The sequence below is a fragment of the Taudactylus pleione genome, unplaced genomic scaffold, assembly GCF_031769625.1.
Source record: "Taudactylus pleione unplaced genomic scaffold, aTauple2 ptg000086l, whole genome shotgun sequence".
NCBI classification, from domain to species: Eukaryota; Metazoa; Chordata; class Amphibia; order Anura; family Myobatrachidae; genus Taudactylus; species Taudactylus pleione.
In genome coordinates this window covers 29,097,691-29,115,072 of record NW_028284488.1, presented here as the reverse complement: position 1 = coordinate 29,115,072, position 17,382 = coordinate 29,097,691, and the positions used below count along the sequence as shown (strand labels likewise).

Below are 17,382 nucleotides of genomic sequence, written 5' to 3'. Positions count from 1 at the left end.
CGCCCACTGCCTCTGTAGCTGCCGTCGCTGCTCTCCGCCTCTAACTGCCTCTCAGGTGACTCTCCACTCCTTCACCCTTCTAATAGAGCAGCTTGTTTACAACCAGCATCCGGATCTTCCGGAATGGCCACCTCCCCTTTTCACTGCCGCACTTCCGCAGATACAAAGTCCGTGGCCCGCCGGAACTCAGCAGGTCCTGCGGTGACTTCTCCCAGCTCACGGTAAGAGCCCTCACTGACTTCAGTGCCAGAGGCTCTCCGGCGCCGCCACCAACCGTCGCTAATAGGCAAGCGGTACCAGAGAGACTATCTGACCTGAGCACTCAAGGGGGAACTGCAGACTGACTTAACTGCTACCCCAGTGCCTATATGTCCCCACTCTACAGCCGTGCAACCAGTCCCTAACTGCCAGCAGCACAAACCCTTCTCTCCTGTCCCTGCATTACTAATAGACTACCTAGCTGCTCATGCCATTTCTAGCACTTTCCTAGGTAGTCTATGCTTACAATGTTAATATACACAATACATATAATGCACTCCATTACATAGATTTTATCTTATGCAGTTATATATTCTTATATATTCGATATATGTATATATTTCCTACCTATATTACAGTGACAATCCTTTCTGAATAAATAACATCTAAACACAAGAGTTTATCCATATATACCTGGAAGTATACACCAAACATACAGATATGTCCACATACACTTCCCTAAATATTATCCATATATAAAATATAATATATGTGAATACAAAAATTATTTCGTAAACATGTAATATGAACTGCAGTTCAAAAAATAATAATTAAAATTGACACACATGCATGGCAATATGATAAATAAGCAATTGGCAGGCTTGTAACCAATAAAACAGATTAAATAAACCAATTTGCATTGGTAACTGACTGTGAATAATGTAACCAAATGATCTCAATGTCCAACTTATGCCATTGAGGCAAATCGATATAATAAAAGTTGCTTTACTGACTGAATTGGAATATGTATCCAAAAAGGTCCCAACAACACACTGGCTATAAGTGGAGACAATCTAATTGAGTGATCTAACCATCTGTGTGAATGGATTTGAGCTGGTAAGTATAGATGCACAATAAGTTTCAATATCACATTTGAAATAGGCAGTCACCATACGTTGGAATGAGCCCCTCAGCCGGAGTGTGAAGAAAAAGGATAGGAGACTTGTCCAGTACCACGGAGCTTCTCTGATCTCAACTGCAAACGTCCTTCCCCGTCGTGGGTTCCGAAGGAATATTCGCACCAGCAGTGTTGTGAAGCTGGGTCATGCCGCTCCAGCGGCTCCTGGTCACACTGGGGTGGAGGTGCAGGGGTCCGTGTGGGGAATGCTTCAGGCAGTAAGTGAGCTCCAGGAGGAGATGACAGGTGATAGTCTGTCTGCACGCGTCTGACCTGTGAGTGCAGGTTGTGCCTCTGCTGATATGCTGATTGTAATGAATAGGGGCGAGGGAGAGATAAGAAGCTGCTGGTGAGACACAGGGCCTGATTCAGAGTTGGGAATAGAGAGAGATATCTCTCTCAACTGATCATCTTGGTGAAACCATACTGCACTGCAGGTGGGGCAGATTTAAAATGTGCAGAGAGATTTAGATTTGGGAGTGAGGTGTCCAAACTGACATCTAAATTGTAGAGTAATAAAAAAGCTGTGCAGTATTTTGTGGGCTACATGTAAAAGTAGCCAGTATTTACCCTACATGCAAAACAAAATAATGTATTTACACCCCTTGCATTGCAACATGGTTTGTCCAGGTACACAGTTAAGTGCTATCTCTCTCTCTATTCCCAACTCTGAATTAGGCCCACAGTGTGTTGAGCTGCTAAAGGGACATGGGAGAGTGAATGACTGCTTGGGGACATGGTGAAATGAGAGATTACTGGAGGGAAACAGCAGGAGATGAGAGGCTGTTGGATGAACACATGGAGAGGTGACCTGCTCGTGGTAGAAAAAGGGAGGTAAGCTGCTGGTGGGACACAGGGGGAGGTTAGCATCTGCTGGAGTGACTCAGGGAAAGGAGAGCTCCTGCTGGAACACAGGAGAAGGTGAGAGGCTGCTGGTGGGACACAGGGGGAGGTAGGAGGCTGCTGAATGGACAGAGGGGGAGGTGGGAGGCTGCTGGAGCAACATAGGAGGAGGTGAGAGGCTGCTGTTGGGACACAGAGAAAGGTGAGAGGCTGCTGAACGGACACAAGTGGAGGTGAGAGGCTGCTGGAGGGACACAGGGAGATGGACTGGGGCACATTGGGAGATACTAGATGGCTGCAGTAACACAGGGAAAGGGGAGAGGCTGCTGAAAAGACTTGGGGAGGTGAAAAACTGCTGGTGGGACATGGGAAGGTGAGGGGCTGCTTGGGAGACATGGTAGGAGGTGTGAGGCTTCAAGATTATTACAGGGGGAAGTGAGAAGCTGCTGGAGGGACACAGAGGTGAGAAGCTGCTAGAGGGACATGGAGTTGAAAAGCTACTGGAGGGACACGGCAGAGGGTAAGAGGCTGCTGGAGGGTTACAAGGGGGGGTGTGAGGCTGATGGAGGGTCTTTAGGAGGAGGTGAGAGGCTGCTGAAGAAACTCAGGGGGAGGTGGAAGGATGCCATATGATCACGGGGGGAAGTGAGACCATGGTACATGGACACAAGTGGAGGTGAGAGACTGCTGAAGTGACACAGGGAGAGCTTTGCTGCTGCTGGGACATGGGGTAGAGAAAGGCTGCTGGATGGACACAGTAAAATGTGAGACACTGCTGAAGGGACACAAGTGAGGTGAGAGGCTGCTGAATGGACACAAGGGGTGATGGGCTGCGGCATCGCGGCCTCCAGTCTCATAGCTACATCCCCTATTACTGGTATGAACAACATTGAATGGGTGTTCATAGGGGAGGTAGCTAAGGAGTAGCCTATGTCCCAGTTGTGACACGACCACATCACCATCTTGACATACCAATGCCCAATCCTGGATAAGCACAAAGAATTATATATTTATTCTATATACTGTACTATACTTTATTATACAATTGTATCAAATTTAGATATTGTATAAAGCTGACAAAAAAGTAAGGGCTTGTTGCAAAAAAGATGAGACCCTCAACTTTCACTTTTTTAATGAAGTTAAAAATAAACTGTGTTAACTATCCTTAAAAATGCTCAATTCAAGGCGTAAATTCTTATGGAAGCATTTATTTAAATATTAACATACATTATTTTCTGTATGCTATAGTATACTCACAAGAATATGGATTGTAACAACTGTAACATTGTTTAGCTGGTTCTTTGGATCTGGCTCCAAGTCATTGTTCATGTCCATTGCTTGTACAGTTACTGTATACCTATTTTTCTCTTCAAAATCCAGTGTATCACGCACCTTGATAATACCTAGAATATTATATACATTTATTTTTTTGTGCATACTGTACCTGCAACAGCAAAAACTTTTTGTTACTGAATAGTTTTAATGTTGTTTATATCCCTTAATAGTTTAATAAACATACAGAGGATTCTATATTTTTAGACTGTTACTGTAACTGAAACAAGGCATATGTGTATTTATAATGGGTGCAGGGTTTGCGGCATGGGTCCAGGGGGGCCCCCACTGAACACCCTGCACCCAAAGTATACTCAGCTTGCTCCAGCAAGTGAGTTCCTCCCCCTCCATGGCGCCATTTTCCTAGTGACTTATTCGGGAAGATGGTGCTGCACAGTGAAAACAATGACACTGGCACTGTGCCAGAGACTTTGCTCTCTTGTGCGGATGCACCATCTTCCCGAATGTAATAAACTAGAACCAATTTTGAGTGAAAGTGCAGGTAAACATATAACATGAACCGCAATCAAGGTTCAGCAGTAATATACATATTTATTAAAATAGATAGTAAAAGACATAAGTCTCAACAAATAGAAACAGTTATGTTTCTAAAAAGTGTCTAAATATATACCAGTATATAATTACCAATCAGATAGCATTGGATACTTAAGTATTCAGGCAAATATATACATTCACAGTCACAGCTAAAATGTGCCAATACTAATACAATTTGGCACTATCCAGTTGTTATACTAACAGTTTGCCAATTGAGAAGAACTAGTTTAGTAATTGACCAGAGGAAACAATTTTAATAAAAGTTCCAGTGATCTATGTCCGTATCAAATAGTCACAAAGAACCACAATAAGTCTTATTTGTCGGGAGACCAGGCACACTGACTAAATAAAATCCCTCTTTCCATGTCGTCCTGTAGCTCGGTAATAGAGCCGTCCATAGGCTAATCTGCATGACACAAACAAGGATCTGGGGTAGCTGGTACTCACAATCACTACCACTCCTGGCCGATCAAGCAGCACGCTCGCAGATATCCAAATGCCGGCTGCTGGGTGTGGCACTATCCGAGTTCCGGAGTGAATAGAGACCCAGTGAAAGATGATCCCTGGTAAACAGGGAGTGAGCAGGATCTCACAGTCTCACTTGTTGGCTGCTAGTAGAGGGGCTGTGGATGCAAGCTGTACTTACCAGTCAATCAGGAGTTGGTGAATTATAGATTATTTGCTCACATTGAATAAATAAAAGTTCAAAGGCACACAGCAACGCATTTGTCCAGTCTTCTGGACTTTTTCAATGAATGTTACTGGGAAGATGGCACTGCACTGGAGAGACCCGCTTCACTTGCCGGAGCAATGAAATATGCAGGGTTGTTGCAAAGTGGGGGGGTCTGATGCACATGGGCCCCTTGAGGGTGTTAATATGTCCATGGAACAAGACTATGGATTTTGCTGGATGCTTCTCTATTGCTATTTATTTAATATCTGGAGTTGATGTAATATTAAAGACGGAATCGGTATGTTATACCAGCTGTCGGGATGCCTCCTGTCAGAATACCGACTGCGGCATCTCAATGGTTGATATCCCGACAGGGGTCAGATAAGTATACTTACCCTCCCCCCCCCTGAAACCTAAACCTCTCTTCTTGTAGCCAGAACCCTAACCCTCCCCACACTGCACCCTAACCCGCCCCATTAGTGCCTAAACCTAAACCCCCCCTTTGTGCCTAAACCTGTAAGTTACAGGCGTGATCAGAAAAATGAGGTAGGAAAAAGCACATTTACAGAGGAGAAGATCCTAACAGAACTCTCAAAACTGAAAGTGGGTAAATCAATGGGGTCTGATGGGATACATCCAAGGATACTAAATGAGCTTAAAGGGGTATTGGTAACACCATTAACAGAATTATTCAACCAGTCACTAGCTACTGGAGTAATTCCAGAGGACTGGAAAAGAGCAAATGTTGTCCCACTGCAAAAAAGTGGAAGCAAGGAAGAGGCAAGCAACTACCAACCAATGAGCCTTACATCAGTAGTAGGGAAATCCAGCAATTTGCAGGATCCCAAACAGCATGGATTTACTGGGGGAAGATCATGTCAAACAAATCTTATTGACTTTTTTGACTGGGTGACTAAGGAAATAGATAAAGGGAGGGCCTAGATATAGCTTATCTAGACTTTAGTAAGGCTTTTGACACTGTTGTACATCACAGACTGTTAAATAAACTGGAAAGCATGGGATTGGATACAAATATAGTTGAATGGATAAGATCATGGCTGCAGGACAGGAAACAGAGAGTTGTAGTAAACGGAGTGCAGTCTCAAGAGGGAAATGTTACCAGTGGTAACAGTGGTACCTCAGGGATCTGTGCTTGAACCAGTGCTTTTTAATATCTTTATTTGTGACATCGCAAATGGTATTGAAGGGAAACTATGCCTTTTTGCAGATGACACAAAGGTATGCAACAGGGTAGACACACCAGGAGGGGTAAAACAAAAGATTGATGATCTAGGTAGACTAGAGGAATGGTCAAGATCGTGGCAACTACAGTTTGATGCCAAAAAATGCAAGATCATGCACTTGGGTCTCAAAAATCCAAAGGCTAAATATAGTATTAATGGCACTATACTGGAAACTACTGAAGAGGAAAGGGATCTAGGAGTCACTATTTCAGGTGACTTAAAGGCAGGCAAACATTGTAACAAAGCAATGAGGAAGGCAAGTCAGATGCTTGGTTACATAGGGAGAGGAATCAGTAGTAGAAAGAAAGAAAGAAGTGATAATACCACTGTATAGGTCATTGGTACGTCCTCATCTCAAATACTGTGTTCAGTTCTGGAGGCCATATCTCCAAAGGATATTAATATATTAGAAACTGTACAAAGAAGGGCAACTAAAACGGGCAAGGTGTACACCACAAAATGTACCAGGAAAGCCTAACATTTTTGCCCATGTACAGTAGCAAAGAAATTACTCAACTCCATGAATACTGGCAGCCACTTAAATAGCATATACAAGCTTTAGTAGGCACACCTGCACATTCAACTGCATGTCCGCCCACTCCCATTCACCCGTTTAATAGCAGGTAGGACAGCTTCATATATCGAAAAAATCACCACCTTAGTGCACCTGGGTCAATATATTAGTCAGGGATGATATATCTAACTAAGAAAACAGACAGCAAGGAAGAGAGAAAAGAGTGAGAGATGGACATGCAGGGGGGGAGAGGGTAAAGAGAGAAGGGACAAGTGGGCAGGCATGGACTGGGCCACTGGGGGGTCTGGAAAATCCACAGTCCCACTGAATTGTCCCACTGAACAGCCACACCCTGTACCACAGAAATGCAGGTACAGGTGGCTTGACCATTGTTGTCCGGATTTGGGTAGAAATTATTCCAAACATAAGAAGTGGATTTTTATATTTTATGCCCATGCATGACAATAATCTTTTCCTTATCATGGGAAAACACTGTTTCCAGTGAGGCCTTATTTACACAAACAACATCCTCATCAACAACATCCTCATCATCAGCATCCTCATCAGCGACATTCTTATTATTAGCATCAGCTACACAAATATCCTCCTCATCCTTGTGCACTTCCACAGAAGCATCCTTAATTTCTATATCAGCATGCTGCTCATCCACACATTTGCAGAGGATGCACAAGTGGTGGAAGGAGGCTCCTCTTTGAGTACAGTTTATGAAAGGTTAGACTCACACATGGCACCCGCCAACACATTTAGACTCTCCTCAGGGATTTGTGACATTTCTGAGCACACAGTTGGTTCCTGTGCCTTAACAATTTTCTTGTTTTTGAAACATCTACAGAGAGAAGGGCTTACATCATCATAAGAGGCAGAACCACCAGTCATAAATAAAGGCCAAGGCCTTAGCCTTTCCTTGTCACTGCATGTGGTGAAATACATATTGCCAATTTTATGTCTTTCTGCAGGTAACTTTCCCTTTGATGTTTTTTTTACTACTGTAAAAGATTGGTTCTTTGATCTTAGATGCCCTGACTTAAGCGCTGTTTGCCCTTGGGCATTGGCTTTAGTAGATGATCTAGATGGACTAGTATCATCATGACTGGTGGCACTGGCAGCAGCTCCAGCACTAGTATGTGGTTCCTGCTCTCCTCTCAACCGATCGTTCTCCATATCAACAAATTTGAATGAAGTAGGGTACAGCACACACGTCAATTTGTACCAATTTTAAATATTACACTATGGTATCAATGACCTACAGTGTCACAATATTTTTTATGAATAAGAAAAGAATAACACACTGTGCTACCACTTACAGTGTCACAAGATTTTTTATGAATAAGAAAAGAATAACACACTGTGCTACCACTTATAGAGTCACAAGATTTTTTATGAGTAAAACACTGTGCTACCAGTTACAGTGTCAGAATATTTTTTATGAATAGGAAAAGAATAACACACTGTGCTACCACTTACAGTGTCACAAGATTTTTTATGAGAAAAGAATAACACACTGCGCTACCACTTAGTGTCACAAGATTTTTTATGAATAAGAAAATAATAACACACTGCACTACCACTTAGTGTCACAAGACTTTTTATGAATAAGAAAAGAATAACACACTGCGCTACCACTTACAGCATTACAAGATTTTTTATGAATAAGAAAAGAATAACACACTGCGCTACCACTTACATTGTCACGATATTTTTTATGAATATACTGTGCTACTAGTTAGTGTCACAATATTTTTTATGAATACACTGTGCTACCACTTACAGTGACTCACAATACGTGTTGAATATTACACTGCGTTTCCACTTACAGTGTCAAAATATTTTTATGAATACACTGCGCTAACACTTACAGTGACTCACAATACGTGTTGAATATTACACTTACAGTGTCAAAATATTTTTATAAATACACTGCGCTATCCTTTACAGTGTCACAATATGTGTTGAATATTACACTGCATTTCCACTTAGTGTCAAAATATGTGTATATTACACTGCAGTTACACTTACAGTGTAACAATACGTGTATGAATATTGCACTGCGCTATGACTTATATTGTCACAATATGTGTATGACTACAATACTGTATTACACTGTGTTCTGACCAGCAGCGACACAGTTAAAAAAAATATAATAATATAGTACACTGGGGTACAGCACAAAAAAATATATTATTTAGCTTTTATTAGCTTTTATATTTTTTTTTACACTAGGCACCATTGGACAGACAGAGAACCCCTGGATGGACACAGCAACCCTGGACACAGCAACCCCTGGATGGACACAGCAGCCCCTGCCCTGTATGGACACAGCAGCCACTGCCCCTGGATGGACACAGCAGCCCCTGGATGGACACAGCACCCCTGCCCTAGATGGACACAGAAAGCCCTGCCCTGGATGGACACAGCAGCCACTGACCCTGGAAGAATGCAGCAGCCCCCGAATGGACACAGCAGCACTGCCCCTGGATGGACACAGCACCCCAGGACAGACACAGCACCCCTGGACAGATACAGCACCCCTGGATATGCACAGCACCACTGGATAGACACAGCACATCTGCTCATTTCACTCTCCACAGCTGGAGTAAAATGGCGCCAATGCCCGAGTACCTTTATAGTATCCAAAACCCACGAGAATCCGCCACTGGGATGATGAAATTTTGCCTCGTTTTGGGATCCGAGTCTGGCAGGAAAATCCCAGCTGGACTCTGACCCTGGCCCGGATCGCAAAGTTCATGTGGGTCCGGTTCTCTGAGAACCGGGCCCGCTCATTTCTAATACATACACACACACACAATATACCTTTATCCTGCACCTACAGTATATGTACAAGTCAGCTGCTCCTCTGTGAGACCCCTGTGAGGCCTAACCACTAGAGGGCACATATACAATAAACTAAAACAAGTATTCTCTGTTTCCTAGCTGATTATCTTAAGATTTTCTGGTGGCTGACAAGGATTAAATTGTTCTAGGGGGCATCTAATATCTGCAAGTTACAAACCTGCCCCAGCAAACCAAAATACCATTGGTGCTATACCCAAAATACAGTAAACCCATAACTACAATTTGAAATATATATTTTTTAATGTATTTGTATAAAACACACTTTTCACAATATAAATTACATCACAGTTAGTTGCAGACATTCCAGTCTCAAGGTATAAGAATTTTCCACCCTTATTCTATGGTTCAGAGTTCAGTTGTGTATCCTCATAGTGGATCTAAAAGCCTCTTTATCCTATACATTTCATCTCCTTATGAGACTTCATCAGGGGTTGTCTCAATGCTCAGTACATTATTGAAATAGGATGATATAATCACCAATGATTGTCCACAGATTGGAGTGTTTTTCAAAACAACAATGGCAGAATTCCAACCTCTATAATGGTGTGTTTGCAACTTAAACCCATCTAATGCAATGACAGAGAAAAGAATCTTACTCCTGATAACTTTACCACTTGTCACTGTGATCAAAGTTGTGACTCAGTAAGCTCTAGGAAAAGTTTTGTGAGGCTCACAACATAACCCTTTTAGCGAGTGCTAAACAGGGCTGTATCATTGTTAAATAGGGCCCTAAGTATTTTTTCCTGTCCAAATACAAGTGTTATACTGCCAAAGGTATTCTCTCTGTCAATATCTGCATAGTGGCAGCATTTGTACAAAGGCAGCATCTTCACTTCTGCTATATATTACACAGCAGTCCACCTCAAAAGAAACATTTTGGGGGTCTATTCACTAAGTCTTGGAGAGAGATAAAATGGAGAAAGATAAGTCCCAGCTAATCAGCTCCTAATGGTCAGTTTACAGGTTGTGTTTAAAAATGGCAGTTAGGAGCTGATTGGCTGGGACTTATCTTTCTCCCATTTTATCTCTCTCCAAGGCTTAGTAAATAGACCCCTTTCTCTTTAAAAATCCAAGTATTACTATATCAAGGTTATTGAAGGTTATTGGCTGTGCAGTCATTATATGATCAGTGGCAGAATTTGTTCAAACGCAGCAAACAAAGGCCCTGATTCAGAGCCGGACGCTCTGACAGAGCACTCGCTCTGAATCAGGGCCGTCCCTGCTCCCTTTTGGAGCGGCCTCCTGGCCGCTCGCATAGCTGTGGGTGACCACCCACAGCTATAGCGAGCGGCCAAAATGATGGTCGCGATGGTCAAGACCATCTCGACCATCGGGCTTGCGACGAGACCCTGCGGTAGGGTCTCGCTGCCACAAGCCCTGGAGTGCTTTTGGCTCTATCAGAGCCAAAAGCACTCCCACTGACATCACTAGTGATGTCAGTGGGGCCGGACCCAGACGGTAGGCGTTCCCATGACGGTAGGCGTTCCCACAGACGGTAGGCGTTCCCAAGGGGCCGGACCCAGACAGTAGGCGTTCAATCACCATCGACAGCACGCCCCCTTTGGTGCGAGACCCTTAACGACGGCTTGGCCATCGTTATTCGGGTCTCGCGCATGCGCACGACAGAGCTGGCTCCGTCATGCGCACTTGAGCAGCATCGACCTGCTTCCAAGCGCTCAGCACTCGCGAGCGGGTAAGAATCAGGCCCAAAGTGTCATAATTTAGTAAACTGAAATGTGTCACCATGTTTCTTAGGTGTTGTAAATATTATTAAACTGCCACATGTATGCTCTATCACTATATTTTGGCCAGCCAGCTCACTGCAGCCTTTGGCCAGTTGTGAGGTGGTGATTGATTAATTGACTTTAATTTACTTAAATGTCAGTGTTAGAAATACAGCATGTTCCATTCGTAGGAGGCCCAGAGCTACCACCCACCACAGCTGCGTGTTTAAATGCAAAACGGCTCCGGCATGTCTCGCATGTTTGGCACCGACTTCAGATGTTGCATTCCCCACATACTGTGCCAGTATTAGTGATGGTAGGGACCCACCTGATGAGGTTCATTGTGACGTGGTAGGTGGGCAAACATCTTTGGCCAAACATGTACTCAGAACCTTATTTAAAAAAAACATGTTAATTGTTGAAGTTTATTGTTTTGATAATCAGTATTCTTAGTGCTTAAAGTGTGCATCTGCATTTTCCCCTTTGTGTTCTGTAATAGAACTACAGGTTTCAGCATGGTATCACCTCTTATTATGTTTAAATTAAGATGTGCATCCCAGTCCCCCCTTTTCCCCACTCTCTTATAAGCTCAGTTCCCAGTTTGGGGCCTCCTATGAGTGAAACACTCTGTACTAATGTACCCATTTTTAAGAAAATCCAGATCCAAAACATTTCAGTGTGGTTTGCCAAAACCAAAACACAAAAATAGATTTAGAACCAAAACCAAATCACGGGGGTCTGTCCACATCTCTAGTTTTAATAAAATTTAACTTCCATACAATAACTTCCATCTGTAGTTGTCCTGATGTACTAAATATAGCTGTAATGAATGTTATAAAGACTGAATAACAGCTTTGTAATTGATAAACGAAGGTTGATAGGTAATTGTATCACCTGTGTTCGGCTCTATGTAGAACTTTGGTGGATTACCATAATCACCACCAACCATAGTGAACTTGATGTTATTGAATGGCCAGTCAGCATCTGTAAAGGTGACTTTTCCAACCAGCGAATCCATAGGACTGTTTTCAGCTACATGAAACATATTTGGCAATGGGTCTGGTTTGAATTCGTTCACACGTGTCACTCTTACGATAGCAGTGACTGTACCTATAAAAATAGAGATATGTGATATATTCATTTAAAAATAATGAATTACTGTTTAATTCTTCTTAATAATTGTGTTAGATAAACTAATACATATTTATTAGAGTTTTTGTAAAATAAATGACTCAAGCAATTCAGTAATCATTAGCACATCTGTATCAGTTGTACAACGGCATGCCTTGATTAAGGCTTGTGGGGGCCCCCACCAAGCCACATGGAGAATACCCCACTTCCGTGCCACACGGAAAAACACGCAATATAATAATATATATACAGCAAACGTATATATTTTATATGTAACTAACACTAACACACATATGCAGTATACACACATATGAACACATACAGTACAAACAGACTAACATTTATACATACACAGTATACACACACTAACACATATATACACATTAACACATACATACTAGGGGTGAGCGGGTTCGGATTTCTGAAATCCGAACCCCCCCGAGCCCCCCCGATCCGAGGCCGATCCGAGTCAGGCTCGACTTTTCCCGCCTGACTCGGATCTGAAATCGAGGCAAAACGTCATCATCCCGCCTTCCGGGTCTCGCGGGTTTTGGATCCTATATAAGGTACCCGTGTCGGCGCCATTTTCTCACTCGGCTGTAGACAGTGAAGAGGGAGGGTGGAAGTTAGGGCTGGCTGGGCTGTGTAGTGTAGTGTAGTGTAGTGCAGAGTAGTGTTGTGCTGTGCTGTTGTTGTCCATAGGGGCTGTGTCCACTACTTCAAAGTCCATAGGGGCTGGACTGTGTTTTGCTGTGCTGCTGTTGTTAACAGGGGCTGTGTCCACTACTTCAAAGTCCATAGGGGCTGGCTGGACTGTGTTGTGCAGTCAGTTGTCCATAGGGGCTGTGTCCACTCCAAAGTCCTGTGCAGTGTCCCAGTCCTAAAGGGGTGCTGTAGTGTTGTCCAGGGGGTGCTCTGTCCATCAGGGGTGCTCCCCCCAAGTGCTAAAACAAAATATATTTTTTCTGTGTTTGTGAATTGTGTGCGCAGTAGCTGCACATGCATCAACAAAGTAGTGCCAAGCGTGCGCCTGTGTCATAAGTAAAGGACCGGCTGGCTTGACTGTTAAAGGGTGCTGTAACCCCCAAAGTACACTCCAAACCAAATAAAAAAATATTTTCTGTGTTTGTGAATTGTGTGAGCAGTAGCCGCACGTGCATAAACAAAGTAGTGCCAAGCGTGCACCTGTGTCATAAGTAAAGGGCCGGCTGGCTTGACCATTAAAGGGTGCTGTAACCCCCAAAGTACACTCCAAACCAAATAAAAAAATATTTTCTGTGTTTGTGAATTGTGTGCGCAGTAGCCGCACGTGCATCAACAAAGTAGTGCCAAGCGTGCGCCTGTGTCATAAGTAAAGGGCCGGCTGGCTTGTCCGTTAAAGGGTGCTGTAACCCCCAAAGTACACTCCAAACAAAATAAAAAAATATTTTCTGTGTTTGTGAATTGTGTGCGCAGTAGCCGCAAGTGCATCAACAAAGTAGTGCCAAGCGTGCGCCTGTGTCCCATAAATAAAGGGCCGGCTGGATTGACCGCTAAAGGGTTCTGGTACCCCCAAAGGGCACTCCAAACAAAATAAAAAATTTTTTTCTGTGTTTGTGAATTGTGTGCACTGTGGCTGCACGTGCATCAACGAAGGAGCAGCGCCAAGCGTGCACCTGTGTCCCATAAGTAAAAGGCCGGCTGGCTTGTCCGTTAAAGGGTGCTGTAACCCCCAAAGGGCACTCCAAACAAAATAAAAAAATATATTTTTTTGTGTTTGTGAATTGTGTGCGCAGTAGCCACACGTTCTTCAACAAAGTAGTGCAAAGCGTGCGCCTGTGTCATAAGTAAAGGTCCGGCTGGCTTGGCCGTTAAACGGTGCTGTAACCCCCAAAGTACACTCCAAACCAAATAAATATTTTCTGTGTTTGTGAATTGTGTGCGCAGTAGCCGCACGTGCATCAACAAAGTAGTGCCAAGCGTGCGCCTGTGTCATAAGTAAAGGGCCGGCTGGCTTGACCATTAATGGGTGCTGTAACCCCCAAAGTACACTCCAAACAAAAGAAAAAAATATTTTCTGTGTTTGTGAATTGTGTGCACTGTGGCTGCACGTGTATCAACAAAGGAGCAGCGCCAAGCGTGCGCCTGTGTCCCCTAAGTAAAGAGCCGGCTGGCTCATTTCTTAAAGGGTGGTGTAACCCACAAAGTGCACTACTCTCCAGCAAAAATAAAAAAATATTTTCTGTGTTTGTGTGCGCCTTAGCCGCACGTATATATCAAATCGTTATAACATAAATGGAGGACCAAACTTTCTCCGATAAAAATAAAATAGAGAAAGATCAAGAACCCCTTCCTCCTAGTACTGAAGCTGCTGCCACTAGTCATGACATAGACGATAACATGCCATCAACGTCGTCTGCCAAGGCCGATGCCCAATGTCATAGTAGAGGCCACATACAATCCCAAATGACAAAGTTCAGGAAAATGACCTTAAAAAAAACATTTAAATCATCTGAAGAGAAACATAAACTTTCCAATATGCCATTTATGACACGGAGTGGCAAGGAACGGCTAAGGTCTTTCCCTATGACTAGTGTGTGTCATACTAGTATGACTAGTATGTTCATGACTAGTGGTTCAGCTTCACATGACGATGGAAGCCCTCCTCCTGCTAAAAAAATCAAACGAGTTAAGCTGGCAAAAGCACAGCAAAGAACTGTGCGTTCTAAGAAGATATCACAAATCCCCAAGGAGAGTCCAAGTATGGTGGCGGTTGCGATGCCTGACCTTCCCAGCACTGGATGGGAAGAGGTGGCTCTTTCCACCATTTGCACGCCCCCTGCAAGTGCTGAAAGGAGCACCCACAGTCCACTTGCTGATATGCAAATTGAAGATGTCAGTGTTGAAGTACAACAGGATGAGGATACTGGTGTAGCTGGCGCTGCGGAGGAAGGTGGCGAGGAGGATTCTGATGGTGATGTGGTTTGTTTAAATCAGGCTCCGGGGGAGACAGTTGTTGTCCGTGGGATGAAAAAGCCCATCACGGTCATGCCTGGGCAGAAGACCAAACCTTCCACCTCTTTGGTCTGGCAATATTTCTATCCAAATCCGGACAACAACTGTCTTGCCATATATACCATATGTAAAGGTGAAATAAGTAGGGGTAGGGACATTAACCACCTAGGAACATCCTCCTTTATACGTCACCTGCAGCGCGTTCATAAAAAGTTACTGTCAAGTTCAGAAACTTTGGCTAAGACTGTAAGCAGTCCAGGGACACCTAAATCCCGTTGTCCTGTTGTGTCCAAGCGCCTGCAAACCACACCATCAACTCCCTCCTCATCAATTTCCTCCTTAGTCAGGATCGGAAGTAGTCCTGCAGGCCATGTCACTGGCACGACTGACTCTCCTATCCGGGATTCCTCCAGAGGATCCTGCATTGCTACGCCTCCTGCTGCCGCTGCTGCTGCTGTTGCTGCTACTGGGAGTCATTCATCATCCCAGAGAGGAAGTAGGAACACCACTACTTTTACTAAACAATTGACCCTCCAACAGTCCTTAGCGAGGAGGATGAAGTACGACAGCAGTCATCCTGAAGCAAAACGTATAACTGAGGCCTTGACTGCTATGTTGGTATTAGACGTGCGTCCGGTATCCACCATTAGTGCAGTGGGATTTAGACAATTGATGGAGGTAGTGTGTCCCCGGTTCCAAATCCCATCTAGGTTCCACTTCACTAGGCAGGCGATACAGAGACTGTACAGAAACGTCAGAAAAAGTGTCCTCAGTATCCTAAAAAATGCCGTTGTACCCAATGTCCACTTAACCACGGACAGGTGGACAAGTGGAACAGGGCAGACTAAGGACTATATGACTGTGACAGCCCACTGGGTAGATGTATCACCTTACGCAGCAACAGCAGCAGCGTCACCAGTAGCAGCATCTCAGAAACGCCAGCTCGTTCCAAGGCAGGCTATGCTGTGTATCACCGGTTTCAGTAAGAGGCACACCGCCGACAACCTCTTAGAGAAACTGAGGGAAATCATCGCCCAGTGGCTTACCCCACTTAGACTCTCCTGGAGATTTGTGATATCTGACAACGCCACCAATATTGTGCGGGCATTACATCTGGGCAAATTCCAGCATGTCCCATGTTTTGCTCACACAATAAACTTGGTGGTGCAGAATTTTCTGAAAAGCGACAGGGGCGTGCAGGAGACACTTTGGGTGGCCCGAAAAATTTCTGGCCACTTTTGCCATTCGGCGACTGCGTGCCGAAGACTGGAGCGCCAGCAAACACTCTTGAACCTGCCCCGCCATCACCTGAAGCAAGAGGTTGTGACGCGGTGGAACTCAACCCTCTATATGCTTCAGAGGATGGAGGAGCAGCAAAAGGCCATTCAAGCCTATACATCCACCTATGACATAGGCAAAGGAGGGGGTATGCACCTGACTCAAGCGCAGTGGAGAATGATTTCCGTGTTGTGCAAGGTTCTCCAGCCCTTCGAACTTGCCACGCGTGAAGTCAGTTCAGACACTGCCAGCTTGAGTCAGGTCATTCCCCTCATCAGGCTTTTGCAGAAGCAGCTGGAGAAAGTGAAGGAGGAGCTAAGATGGAGCGATTCCGCTCGGCATGTGGGACTTGTGGATGAAGCCCTTCATTCGCTTTGCCAGGATTCCATGGTGGTCAATCTGTTGAAATCAGACCACTACATTTTGGCCACCGTGCTCAATCCTAGGTTTAAAGCCTATGTGGTGTCTCTCTGTCCGGCCGACACAAGTCTGCAGAGGTGCAAAGACCTGCTGGTGAACACACTGTCAGCTGAAGCGGAACGTGACACGTCAACAGCTCCTTCTTCATTTTCTCCCGCAACTGGGGCTGCCAGGAAAAAACTTAGGTATCCTAAGCAACCCGCTGGCAGTGATGCAGGGCAGGCAGGACCAAGTTTGGACATCTGGTCCGGACTGAAGGACCTGGCAACAATTTCTGACATGTCTACTGTCACTACATATGATACACTGTCACCATTGACAGAATGGTGGAGGATTACATCGGTGACAGCATCCAAGTAGTCATGTCAGACAGTCCATACCTGTACTGGCAGGAAAAAGAGGCAATTTAGAGGCCCCTGTACAAACTGGCTCTATTTTACCTGAGTTGCCCCCCCTCCAGTGTGTACTCCGAAAGAGTGTTTAGTGCAGCCGGGAACCTTGTCAGCGAAAGGCGTAGGAGGTTGCTTCCACAAAATGTGGATAAGATGATGTTCATAAAAATGAATTATCAACTCTTCCAGGGAGACCAGCCTCCAGAACGTACAGAGGTACCTGTGGTGGATTCCAGGGGGGACGAGTTAATA

The 17,382-nt window shown here is 44.4% G+C and overlaps 1 protein-coding gene across 1 annotated transcript in view; it reads right to left on the bottom strand.

Moving 5' to 3' along the window:
• LOC148529241 (cadherin-related family member 4-like) overlaps nucleotides 1-17,382 on the bottom strand; it is a 217,735-nt gene that overhangs the window by 37,334 nt on the left and 163,019 nt on the right. The window contains 2 exon segments of the mRNA XM_088468649.1: nucleotides 3,257-3,402; nucleotides 11,810-12,025. Coding sequence (XP_088324775.1) covers nucleotides 3,257-3,402; nucleotides 11,810-12,025 — 362 coding nt within the window.